This window comes from Notamacropus eugenii, chromosome 5, assembly GCF_028372415.1.
Source record: "Notamacropus eugenii isolate mMacEug1 chromosome 5, mMacEug1.pri_v2, whole genome shotgun sequence".
NCBI lineage: Eukaryota > Metazoa > Chordata > Mammalia > Diprotodontia > Macropodidae > Notamacropus > Notamacropus eugenii.
In genome coordinates, this window is record NC_092876.1 from 61,773,239 (window position 1) to 61,786,226 (window position 12,988).

A 12,988-nucleotide genomic window follows, 5' to 3' on the forward strand; every position below is an offset into this window, starting at 1 on the left:
TTGCACTTCTGCAGGAAAAACACTGGTTACTGATTATTCAGTGTGAAAATTTTCCAGTTTTCTTATCCCTACATGGAAAACATAAATAAGGTCCTTTAAATTAATGAGTGACCTTGCTCCCTAGTCAGGAGCCAGGTTTGCAAATAAATGCAAATATTCTGCATTCAAAGCCTAGTTGTAGTTAGTTATACATTAGTGCCAAACAGGTCAAGTTTTGCTGGAGTGATAAATTTCTACATAGGAGTGCATGTTACCCTAAACTTTAATGAAGTGGTTACTCATTTGATCCAGTCCAATTTTAGAAATCAGAATCTTTTGGATAGTTATAAATATATGTGGGAACTGAAGAGCAGGTGAAGGCAGCAGGAAAATCCTAACTGGCTGCCCTCCAGGTTCATCAGCTTATACATTCTACCTATCTATCATTACAGACTTCTACTCTTGGACCTCTTCTCTACCTGACATTAGACAGAAGACAATGAAAGGCAACAGGTTCTCTACTAAAACTTAACTGCTTAAGATTTCCCTAGTGTCAAATAAAACAGGTATCATTCTCTTCAGTTAATATTGTTACTTGTCTTTAAAAGGTTAACTGGAATAGGAATTAACCAAGGAACAGTGATGTACAATCTCAACCCAATATAGATATTTGAATCTGAAGTTATATAGTTATATAGTTTGTATGTTTTGCGGCTAGGACTGCTCTGTAATGATCGTCTTAAGTATCTTTTAAGTAACATCAAAACACAGAAATCAAATGAGAAATTACACCAAATCCCCTGAGTCCTTTGTGCTCTATTCCTTAGAATATTTCTAATTACAGCTTTGCTGGTCTTTAAGCCACAATGACCAATGATATTTTAATGTGGTCCTAAAACTAATGTTTTGAAATTCATCATCTTCAGAAAGCAAAACTATTCCTGCAAAGCATAAAATCCATAATCCAATTCAAAAAACTATTTTAATACATTTTCTGGAAATGAGGAATAATCAAGTTTTCATGAATAATGAGAGAAAGAGTAAATAATGCCAAAGAGCAATCAAAAAAATATAAGGCCTTTAGAAGAGGGGTTCTTAAGTTGAAATATATGAACTTGGATTTTCTTTCTGTAATTCTAGTATTTTGATACATATTTGATTTCCCTTCCTTCCAAGAGATTCCAGAGATTTTCATAGGGGTACTAGGGTTTCTTAACCCCACAGTCTAAAGTCAATGTTTTCCTTTGAATTTCTATGCATTAAAAAAACAATTATGCATTAAAAACACAATTCTATGCATTTAAACTTTCATGCGTTGTTTTATGCACTTTATGCACAGAAAAAATCAAATCTTCTGGGACAGGGTTCACAGATTTCACCAGACTACCAAAAAGATCCAAAAAGAGACTAAGAGCCAGAGAACTAGAATTTTTTCTATCTCCAACTTTATTATCAACAATTCAAAGGATGACCTGTCCAATTTTTCAAAGTAAGACACTGGCATGCATGAAGTCTGACAGGCAAGGTCTATTTTCATAATTGAAAATTGCCATGGAATTTCTCTACTCTATTATGCTGACAAGAGATGCCCAAATAAACAAGGTAGCCCAAGGGTCAACACACACTGTCAGAAATGTGTTGACAAGAAGATGGCACCAGCACAACCTCAAGTCCAGGCACCAGGTAGGTCACAAACAATGTCTTTCTAGTGACTGGCTCTGCGAAAAACATCACACCCCACTTCTACAGAAGTTCTAAGGCACATGCCTTCTACCCCTCACTTTTTAAAAATTTTATTTTCAGTTCCAAATTCTCAACCCTCAACTCTACCCCTCTCCCATCCCCTGTGAATTCAAGAAAAACTAAATCCAGGGTGGGGAACCTGTGGGTAGGTCAAGTGCACCTGCCCCCCCCCCCCCACTGAATCTAAACTTCACAAAATAAATCCCCTTAATAAAAGGCTGCAGCAAGTTCCCCAGCCCTGATACCACATCCATTACAAATATGGACAGTTATGCACAATAAATTCCAAAAAAGACACTATGGAAAGCTCACTGGAGAGTGGGGTCAGGCTACAGGGAGATTTGTCTTTGTCTCTTAGAAAACTGTGACGTGACAGCAGTCAGCATCCTTCCCCATGACTCAACTGAGTTTCAGAATGTTACTTTGCAAACTTTAAGAGCAAAATCAATGCACATGATGTAGTGATGTAGGAGAATCAAACAGGAAAAGCATGAAAGCACTCCTAAGTATAAAAGCTACAAACACAGAAGAGTCACTATTAAGACAAAACTATCAGTAATGTAAATTGCAACCCTCTCTACCCTGTGACTTTTTTCCACCTTCCTAATACCCTCTTTTGTCCCATTTAACACCTTCTCTCCTAGTCACCTGTGACACCTGATAGATTTCTTCACCAGTACTTACAGGGCCTGGCACATACGCAGTTTATAAAGCCTTATAATACCACTACATGAAACCTCACAAGACTGTTCATTTCTCCCTGAGGGAACCTATGTATATTCGACTAGCTACAGACAACAGTGGGTAACAAGAAAAATGATAAAAGGGAGAAGAAATTAAAGAGTATGTGGACCCAGGGCACTAGAGGAAAATAAGGGAGGGGAAGAATTTGGAATTTTTTTTTTACTCTTTAAGACAGATTTTTTTTTTAATTCACTGCCACCACAGAATAGGGTAGGTGTTTAAAAAACATATGTATTTGAACTCAATGTTTTTTTCAGACAGGTTCATTTAAGTCAAATTAGTATTTAAGCTGAGTTTAATCCTTTATTTTAATGTTGATTTTCTTGTAAATATTCTCTCAGAGACAACCTGATTTGGTTATTTCTCTTCCTTAACCCTGGGAAAGCAGCAAATGTTACTTCACAGCAAGTCAATGAAATGTTAGCTCACTTTTGATGCCTGGACCAACCAAAACTCTAAATGTCACAGAATGCTGCGGGAGGGAGATGAGATGTTGATCTTGGAGGTTGTCTACTGGCAGATGATGGCTGCATCTTAGCTCTGAGTGGACTAGCTACGATGGATGAAAAACTGTACACAAACAGTGGAAGGATCTATGTACCATTTGGACTTAGCATACCATCCTACAAACACCAACCCTGGCATCTAATGTAATTGCTGTTAACATTAGAATTCAGCCATTGGGATAAGCAGAAAGGATACAAAAATAAGAAACTAGAGTGATGGAGAAGGCAGGACAGTGGCGATGTCACTCTGGTCCCTGCCAGAGTGGCTCTGTGGTGCAGGGAGTGTCATTGCTAAGCCTCTGGGGTGAGCACTGAATCTGCTACTTAGTAACTGGGCCATCACAGCCAAATCACTTAATCTGTCAGGGTTTCTCAATTGTTGTTTCATTTTAAGGTGGGGACTTCTAAACACCTATTTAGCTCTGACTCTGGAAGAATTCACGCTGACAGATATTTAGGCAGAATAAGGTATTCTGTTCTCAAGAACAAAAAAATCCAAAAGAATTAACCAAGCAATTTACTTCTACAAAATTTAATACCTAAACAATTGAAGGCGCCTTTCCGTACTCAATACGAAAACAAAAACAAAAAACAAAAACAAAAAGCAATGAAGGTGTAGAGGGGATGGCAAGAGAGAAAACAGGATAAAGGGGAAGTCAAATAGACAGGAACATGAGGCATTTTACTCAGCCAGGTTACTATATGGCCAAGATTGTATCTAATCTCCAGAATAAGGGAAGATTTACAAACTACCCACCCTACTGCCACAATCAAGAATGGAATAAATTAATGGTTGAGCAAAGAAAGAGAAGAGTAATTAACACAGATGGCACACGCCAAGCTCACCATGGGGGCACAGGATGTCTTCATTAAAATTTAACTCCTCTTCCTCATCTTTTTTGTCATCCTTTGAATCATCTGATGAAAAGACAAGCAGTTAGTACAGTAAACATCACAGTTACTGGTTTCTTTTTTTGGGGGGGGAGGAGAGAGAATCAAAGTCGATTCAAGCTCTACAACCTGAAACAAAATTCTCCCAAATGATGAGCACCTCCTAAAGTGGCCAGTAGAGCCAATGCAATGGCTCTAATAATGGTTTTCCTGTCAACCTGTCAACACAGCTAGGAAAAACTGAGCTGAAGGCAAAACAAGCATAAAAGCAAAGCAGGGGGCACAGAGTGGAAGAATGTCCAAAGCTTGACTCAGGTAACAGTAATGACTCTGGTTCAAGGGACCTCAGATATTCAACATTCAAAAAAATATTCTTGAAATTGAATGTAGGACAACTGATAAAGGAAATGACTACACAAAAGGAACTGAACTGTGAATATTCAAATAAGTAGTTCATAAGTTTCACACTGATTGCTAAAGACACAGACTTAAAAAGAGAACACGTAAGAGAACAGTTCTGAAGACAGCTCAATCTAGTTGACAGGCAGGAGAAAAATGTGCCAAGATTGTTTTGTAAGGGAAGATAAAGGGCCCTCAAGTGCACGAATCAGGGGGTGGAAAATTTCATTTTGAATTAAGAGCTTTCAGTGACTCGAATGTGTCAGTGTTCCCAGAGTAGGTATTACGAAGGAGAAAGTAACAAAGACTGTTTAAAAAAAAAAAAAACCAACAAAAAAAAACGAGCCTAACCATTAATGTCAGGAGAATCCAAACTGGATTTTCACACTTGGATTATTCAGCAGGTGATGAGGAATACTCTCTACATGGAGAGACCTTCAGATCTCTATTGTAAAACTTTTTTCATCTGCAAATTAGGAATTCTATTCTGTTGAGTTTGTTGATCTCCACAAAACAACCAGAACCATTTGAGTAGACAAGATTTAGAATAGCATTTTAAAAAAGGCAACAAATGCTCATCCAAATAAGCTGAAGACCCTGAGTTCTCAACTGAATTAAAGACAATTATCTGATGCAGTCTAATGATTTCAGCTTAGCAAATCTTTGGTTCATACCTTCAGACAATTCAATAACTTGCATAATAAAATACAATTATATTTTCCTTGAATTATGGTTGAAATATTAACAACAAAATTGTTCTACAGTTTCTCAAGTGCATAGACTGAGTAAAAAAGCAAGCCAACAAGCCCTTATTAAATGTCTACTATATGCTAGGCACTGTGCTAAAGGCTGGGGGGACACACCTCAAAAAGGATTGGCTCTCAGGCTAATGGGAGTGATAACGTGCAACCAATCATATGTACAAACAAATAAGACAATGACAAAATAAACTGAAAAACTGCGGGAAGGCACTAACATTAAGGAGGAACAGGAAAGGCTCCCAGTAGAAGGTGAGACTTTAGCTGAGACACCAACAATAATGCACAGGGTCTGGCTAACGGAGTATAGGGGTAAGGAGCATCAACTCAATGGAGAAATCTGGAGGAGACTGAGATAAAGTCGAGAAAGAAAGGGGCCAGGTCACTGAGGGCTTTAAAGGCTAGAAAAGGTTTCTTTTTATATTTATTTATGGGGGAAGTCAGCTGACTGGAAAGAGAGAGGGCAGGTTATGAAGGGCTTTCAAGCTTGGCAAGAACTGTCTGTATTTATAGAGGTGAACAGGGGGATGAAATGATTAGGAAGATCAGTTTGATAACGGATGGAGAATGGACTAGCATAGGAAGAGAACAGAGCCAGCAGCCCAACGATGGCAGCATGTGATGAGAGGAGGGGGCATATTCAAGAGATGGTGCAAAGGAAGAAATGACAAGACAGAGACAACAGACTGGACATGGAAAGTAAGAGTAAAGAATCAAGAAGGACACCCAGGCTGCAAGTCTGGGTTTCTAGGAGGATGTGTTACCTTCAACAATAACAGAACTTTGGAAGACAGGAGGACTGATCCAGCTTTCATACCTTTATTCCTGTAAGAACATTCTGCAGCTGCTGCTTTAGCATTATAGTGCCACTTACAAACCGTTCACTCATGGGAGAAGGGATACTGATATCCAAAGTCATCTATTCCTAGCTTTCAGAGAAATTCATCTCATAGCCCTATTCTTAACATAAAAAGTACTGCAGAAACTGCTGAAAGAAGGGGCCACAACGTACATAAATAAAACTGTTCAATATGGAAGTAAGTCAACATTGGCACTGTGACAAATTTCCGAATCCTAGGAGGGCGTTTCTGTTCAGTTTCCAGTTTTTAATAAAAAGTTTGAAAAACAATATTTGATCTTTGTTTGTAACACCACAAAATTATTTGAAGGATAAGAAGTACAGGCTGAGCATATCATTACCTTTATTTAAGGTGTCACCATTCATTTTCCCATTACTTTGGTCTGTATCAATATCTTGCTCATCTAACTGCTCTAGGGCTAGCTGTCGCCAGCTTCGTAAGGAAGATTTCCCTACCCAGAAGGCTTCATTACTGTGAAACAAAAGGGTGACAAGTTAATGTCATGAGAGAACACGTGCCCTCTTCTTCCTTCCCGCCTTACTCATTTTTCTCATCTCCCTCCCCTCCCCGGCCCGTTCACACTCAGCCAAAGGTTCCTCACTGTGCAGTTTCCCTCTTTCACTAGCACCTGCTATACCTGGATCCTCACTACTGCCTTTTGTGGGCCACCTGGCCCTCAATGACTTCCTTTACTTCCTGACACCTGTGTTCATCCTTTATTCCTTGTTCCTGAATGATAACATGCCCTTTCCACAATGGGATCCCCACTGGTCCTAGGAAAGAGGCTAGTGACAAGGTTGCAGTCTTACTAGCTGTACTGCTATAGGCAAATCTCTTACGTTTACGAATCATTTTCCTCCACCACAAAATGGAGACTGACTCACAAATTTTAAAGTCCAAATGAGATGTTTTGGAGCACCAGAATGCTGGTGGTATAAGCTAGAGCACTGAGCCTGGAGCCAGTACACTTAAGCTGTGTGACCTGGGGCAAGTCACTTCTTAGCCTCAGTTTCATTAACTGTAAAATGGTTTTTAACAACACCATCTCCTTAAGTGCTCAGCAAAGTACCTAGAAGACAGTAGGTAATGTATAAATGCATATTCCTTTCCCTTTCCCCTCCCAAGGTCAACTATTCTTATCTTATCAGCCTGACTTTTTCTCCAAGCATCATGGACCCACCCTTTGCACTCTTGCCCAGCTTCAAGGTGAATTAGCTTCTTCTGTTCCTGTTGCATCCCCCCTAATCCCCAAGATGAAGTAAGCTTTCTTTGCCCTGGACCACATGTTCCACCAAGCTATCCTCAATCACAGAGCTTACATAAGGTAGGCAGCTAATGGTAGGAATAAACCAAAATGAATGTACTATTTCTCCACTGTCTTAAGCTCAAAGCTGCATGACTACAAATGGGCATGGGAGAGAGGTGGGAGTAGGCGGTAGGGATGGGGAAAAAGGGCACTGCCCTCTTCCCCATTTCCACAGCCAAGACTATTCATCCAAAGCCTAGCCCAAGTGCCAGGTCCTGTGAGATAGCCTCTCAGAGGGCTCTTGCTCAAAAGAGCAGTGAGTCCTTTAAAGCTGTAACATTTGGAAAGACTAGGCTGGTGATGCTTCACCTACTACCTCATGACCACCCAATGGGTCACACTATCTTTTCCAATTAGTAGCTTTTTCCCTATTTTCCTCCAAACTCCAGGAACAAGGGGAAAATATGCCAAAATAGTACAAAGGATTCAAATATTGGTCACATACTAAAATATCTTTCCTTTGTACTCAATAGTTTGACAATGTACACTTAGCTCATGTATATAAAGGAAGGGTAATACTAGCTTGCTTTCTCTCAACATTACGAGTTCCTTTCACTGTAAGATACTGAAGGAGGAGTTGAATGAGCCCTACCAAAAATTACAGAAAGGATTCCTGTTCACAGAAGAGTGCAATTAGATGGCTTGGGGGTCTCTTCTATACCATAGATTCTGAGGTTTTGCATCAACTACTATTCAGTATCTCCTACATATAATTCAAGTTGCCAATTAGAATAATTTTTGTCATGTAATTCAAAATGCAACAGGTGCTTAGTATCCATTGGTCAAATGGATAAATACAACTTCCAAAAAGGATAATAGGCCAATCATTTGGTAAATATTATCTAATGTTTTTATGATTTCTTTTTGGACTTACAAAGCTTTAAACCAGAGACCAGACAGGTCACCACTTCATAACATTAAATCACATTTTCGCAAAGTGTTTTTACATATACAGTGACCTCATTTGAACTTTACACCCCTGTAATAGATAGGCCCTTTACCAAGCCTGTGAAGAGATGAGATGCCAAGGGTCACTCAGCTAGAAATGGAAGCACTTTTGACCAGAAGAGCTTGCTGCCTCCAAAGTCCAGAACTTTAACATAGGACTATTTCTACCCCCTCCTTTACTATCAATAGTAAAAGAAATAATTAATCGACAAAAAATTAGCATAAAAAATCTTAGCCCATTTTCCCTAAGACAACCTGGCACAGATACCTTGGGATACCCATGAATTAAGTCATGCTAGAAGAGAGAACTCTTTTTAACATATTGGTTTGGGAAGTATTAACTATTACGCACCCCTTCACTGTAGTTTTCAGCAAGTTTGTAACAATCTTATAATCTTCATTTAATTGGTTCTTCAACCTCAACACCCGACAGCGCTCTACCACACAATCTTTGCAGAGGGCTTTAACTATGAATTTAAAAAAAAAAAAAAAGTAAGCCAAAACCAAATGCTCCCTGATAGCTAATCTGTACATTCTGTGAAATAACCATTAAAAAGGTAGAATGGAGCACTTCCTAAGCTAAAGATAGGTTAAGAAGTTTGTTAACTTGTTAGGGAAAAAATTGCATTTTAGTTCAATGTAATTGGTTTCCTTTGTAAATTCTACATTTTAGTTGATGCATTTAAAAAGTTTTTAACATCTCCCTGCTTTTCAGCTTAATGGGGGTAGGGGAGAGGGAAGAGGAGAGAAGAATGACCTTGTGAAACATTTCAAAGCTATGACTGTAAAGAATAAACAAAACCAGGGGCTTACTGACTAGAAGCATTTGTTTGGCCAGAAGAGGACTCTAGGAAGCTACTGAGAAGCCCTCCAGCTTTGAAAAACCCAGATGCTCCCTCTTTGGGAAAGATGTATGCGTGTTCATGTCAGATATTTTGGAAGCGTGTCTGTTGACTTGATTTCTCTGTATTTTCTCTTCAGTTCAGGGTGCCAACTTTCCCCCCGAGTTCAGGGGGAAGTGAATGATACATGTGCATGATTAAAGTGATCGTTAAACCCAAGCAGATGAAAGAACCTGTGTGAGCAACCCCCCTTCCCCATGTATGTCGGGGTGATTACTGACACATTATGGTGATGAGGGGGGGAACTGGGGACTGGGATGATAGTTGTTTCCCAGCTGTGATGGTTATGGTTCTGTAGCACCCCAGGAGGTTGAGGGGGTCAGAGCCAAGGCTTGAGTGGATTACCAGCTCCACTGTGCTGGACGAGTGAATGCCCCTGAGATTGTAGTGTGTACAGAGCCTTGCAACAGAAGCAGAAAACTGCATGCTAAACCTCCCAGTAGACACCAAGAATGGCCTATGTGCTGACCTTGGTGAGGTAAGAGGAACGGCAGCGCTGAGCTGCTTTTTGCATTGACCCAGGCAAGAGCTGGAAGTAGCTGGCTCCTGGGGGGGAAGAAGGAACCCAGGAACTCAGTTCCACCCTAGGGCAAGACTGGGACTGCAGAAAGGCACAATAGTTTGTGGCAACATTGTCCTGGGAGTTTGGGGACCCAGAGGGTGGGTGGAGTTGCTTACGGTGGTGGTGGTGGTGGTGGTGGTGGGGAAATAACCCAAGTACCCCAAGGGTACTTTGTTGCCCAGCCACCCCTCAAGACTTTGAAGCAGTGCCCGGGAGAATTTTTAAGGTGGACTTGGCTCATTAGAGCATGCACCTGAGAGTGCAGGGTGGTGAGAACATGTTCCCAAGAGGACTTTGCATGGACATTTCTGTTTGGGATTGAGGTAGCCAGAGCTGGTTGCTCTGTCCTCAAAGAATGATGTTATGCATATTCTTCTGTGTTTGTTTAAAACCATCTGACCACCCGGGTAAGTTGCTAGGTTATGTATTTTGCAAATGTGAATGTTCTATTTACTTAAGAATGTTAATACCTATTTTTTCCAAGACCCACAGTCATTTACATTGCAAACCATGGAGGCTGGAAGGTGGAATTATTATCTTTTGCTGTTTTTGTTTATACCAAGAATGAGATTAAGAGGATCTTTCCCACCCATTGATGGGCCTGCCCTCAGAGAGAAGTTTGATTAGGGGAGTTGTTTTGTAGGCTGGTCCCAAGTACTTTGTTTTTTCTACTGAGGCACTGGGTCAGAGGGTTATGCCCTCTGGCTCTGAAAAGTCTATAAATACTTTGAGGGTGAGGTTTTACTTTGGAGCTCACTGACTAGAAGTGTTTGTCTCTGAAGAGGACTCTGAAAAGTCAATAAGGAACTTCCCAGATGTTCCCTCTCTGGTAAAGATGTGTGTTGATGGTCAGACATTTTGAAAGCACGTCTGTTGACTTGATTTCTCTGTACTTTCTCTGAAGTTTTTTCCTCTGAACTAATTGATGATACATGTGTTTGATTAAAGTGATTGTTAATCCCTCAAAAAAAAAAAAAAGAATAAAGAAAACTCAGAAGCATGAAGATCCAGATTATATGCAAGAAATATACATGAGTCGTGTATCTTATGCGTAAGTGACATCGAACAAGGTTTATCTTGTGTTGGAAAGTGTACCTACTTCTGATGCTTCATGCCAGAGGTAACCCTAGGTCATCACTTTCTGTGTGCTGTGCGCATGGAGGTTCATCAAGTGCAGAACTACCAAACAAGACTTTTATAGAGGGCTGGGCCTACCTACGGGTGGATAAGTTCATCATTAATCAGCTAGGAGGAAAAATGAGATTAGGTTTTAGTAGGATCCTACAGCATGGTAGGAACTGAGAACAGCATCAATGAACACAATTTAAAACACAAGAACCTGAAATGAATAAAGCGCATGGATTTCCCCAAAAGGAGACATACATCTCTTTCATTACAAACACAGAGAATGATCTGAAAGTAACCCCAGTAACTGGCTATGTAAGATACATATGTAAATAGCAATGTTAAAATTGAGATCAGCTATTAGTTAAACTGCCAAGTGAGAATAATGCTAACAAGTAGTTATCCAGGATACCTGCAGTTCTTAATAGACCCCAAAGTAAAATCATTAGAACACAGTACAAAGCACATGAAACCCAGGAGAACACCCAGAACCCTCTGAAATATAATAAAAGCTCCAAAGTTCAGAAACTGAGAGGAAACACCATCATCATTGAGAATGAAGGCCTGATCTGAATTACAGAATACTGACAAAGAAATTCAGCTTTTCTGCTTTAAAGAATGCTATATCTTCAGTAACCAACAATGTACCACGAAACAAAAATCAGGCTGAGAGTAGAAAGCAGATGAAAAAAGAACAAAATAGTTTATAAATACCAACAGTTACTGAGCTCCAAGCCCTTAAAAATAACCGTTTTATCCACGTAAGCATGGATAAAACTCCTCTCTCCTCTTCTCCACCCTAATCTTCTATCAGTAATTTGCTTGGCAAGCTCTTTTCTCATAAATGCTGCAATGGAAAATTTCAGGCAGGCCCACATCAATTCTAAGGATCATAAATGAAAAAAATGAGCAGAGGCTGAATTAGCAAGGCTCACAGATGGAGACTGCATAGTTTCAGATTACCATTAAGCCGGGGTCCTCCTCCATAGCGACTGTAGAAAATGTCAGCTGCATACTCTGAGATTCTCTTCATGATTGATATTTTGTCAGGATGCAGCTTGTCATGGGCACACAGGCAGGCATGGTTATCAATGGGCTTTGTTGGGGTGGATTCATCTAACCACTTCTGCAGCCATTCAAGTGAAACAAACTCATATGGCTCTGAGGAAAAAGGACACAAGAAACATCCTATGTATTTTACCGCTTCCACAAACACTGCTTTCAGAAAAATTTTTAACTGACCCAAGTCCCCATTAGAGGGGACAAATCTAGAAAACAGTTCTTCCATAACCACATTTGATCTACAAAGCTTTAATTAAGAAAGCTCAATGCATGTTATAACAAAATCCTCGCAGCACCAGAGGAGAGAGGCTGGTATTATTAACCCCACCGTCAGAGAGAAGTGTCTTGCTTATCACTACAGCAGAACTTGGTTCAGAGTGCCAAGTTTTCTGTCAGTGGAGTGCTCACATCATAAAACCCTGCTAACTTGCCCAGGCCCAAAACTCATCTACTGCACAGTCAGGATATGTGAATACAATACCTGCTCCACACCTGATGCCAGGAACCAAGAAGTGGAAGTGGCTTTTCAATTTAAGTGAGAATTTAGGCAGCCAGTTCTCTCTTCTGCCCACTTTTATTTCATTGACATAACGTTTTCCCCCCATTCAAAACTGAGGGGTACATTTTTCCTACATTTAATTTAGGTAGCCACCCAAACTAGCAAATGAGGCTTTGCTAATTTATTTTTCATTAAAGCAAGTCAAATTTTAAAGCACAAACAAGGACATGAATGAAGACAAAGGGTTTCTATCACTAGATTTTTAAAAATCACGTAAAAATTTCAAGTAACTAAACTATGTAAATAAAATGAAAATTTATGAAATTTAAATGATTGATCCTGTGAATTATAAACACTTATAAGGGGCACTGCAGTAAGTTCTAGCATGACATGTGTGAAAGGAAAACTAAGACTGAATATTATAAGAAGGTACAACTGAGAGCTGAGCTTTGTTCTCCCAGGGCCATTCTGCCTGATTTACTCTTCATTTGAGTGGCCTTCCCATTTAAATTTTAGTATATGTAACATCCACAAATTTTGTTTCCAAAGAACAAAATTTAGGACTTCCAGATGTACTGCTAATGGTACATACAAATAATATAGAATGAGTACAAAGTGTTCTGTCCCTGGGGAGTAGTGGGCATTATGGCAGCAGGAAGGAGCACTGCACTGGGAGTTTCTACAAAGAGGTCGAAGCCATGGCA

General features: G+C 39.8%; 1 protein-coding gene across 2 annotated transcripts in view; it reads right to left on the bottom strand.

The window, feature by feature from the left end:
* USP48 (ubiquitin specific peptidase 48) overlaps window positions 1–12,988 on the bottom strand; it is a 67,329-nt gene that overhangs the window by 18,399 nt on the left and 35,942 nt on the right. For both annotated transcript variants that reach the window (XM_072609202.1, XM_072609200.1), the window contains exons 12-15: window positions 11,687–11,884; window positions 8,487–8,601; window positions 6,221–6,351; window positions 3,819–3,890 (exon numbers count right to left, since the gene is read on the bottom strand). In XM_072609202.1, the coding sequence (XP_072465303.1) occupies window positions 3,819–3,890; window positions 6,221–6,351; window positions 8,487–8,601; window positions 11,687–11,884 (516 nt within the window). The remainder of the gene's footprint in view (window positions 1–3,818; window positions 3,891–6,220; window positions 6,352–8,486; window positions 8,602–11,686; window positions 11,885–12,988) is intronic.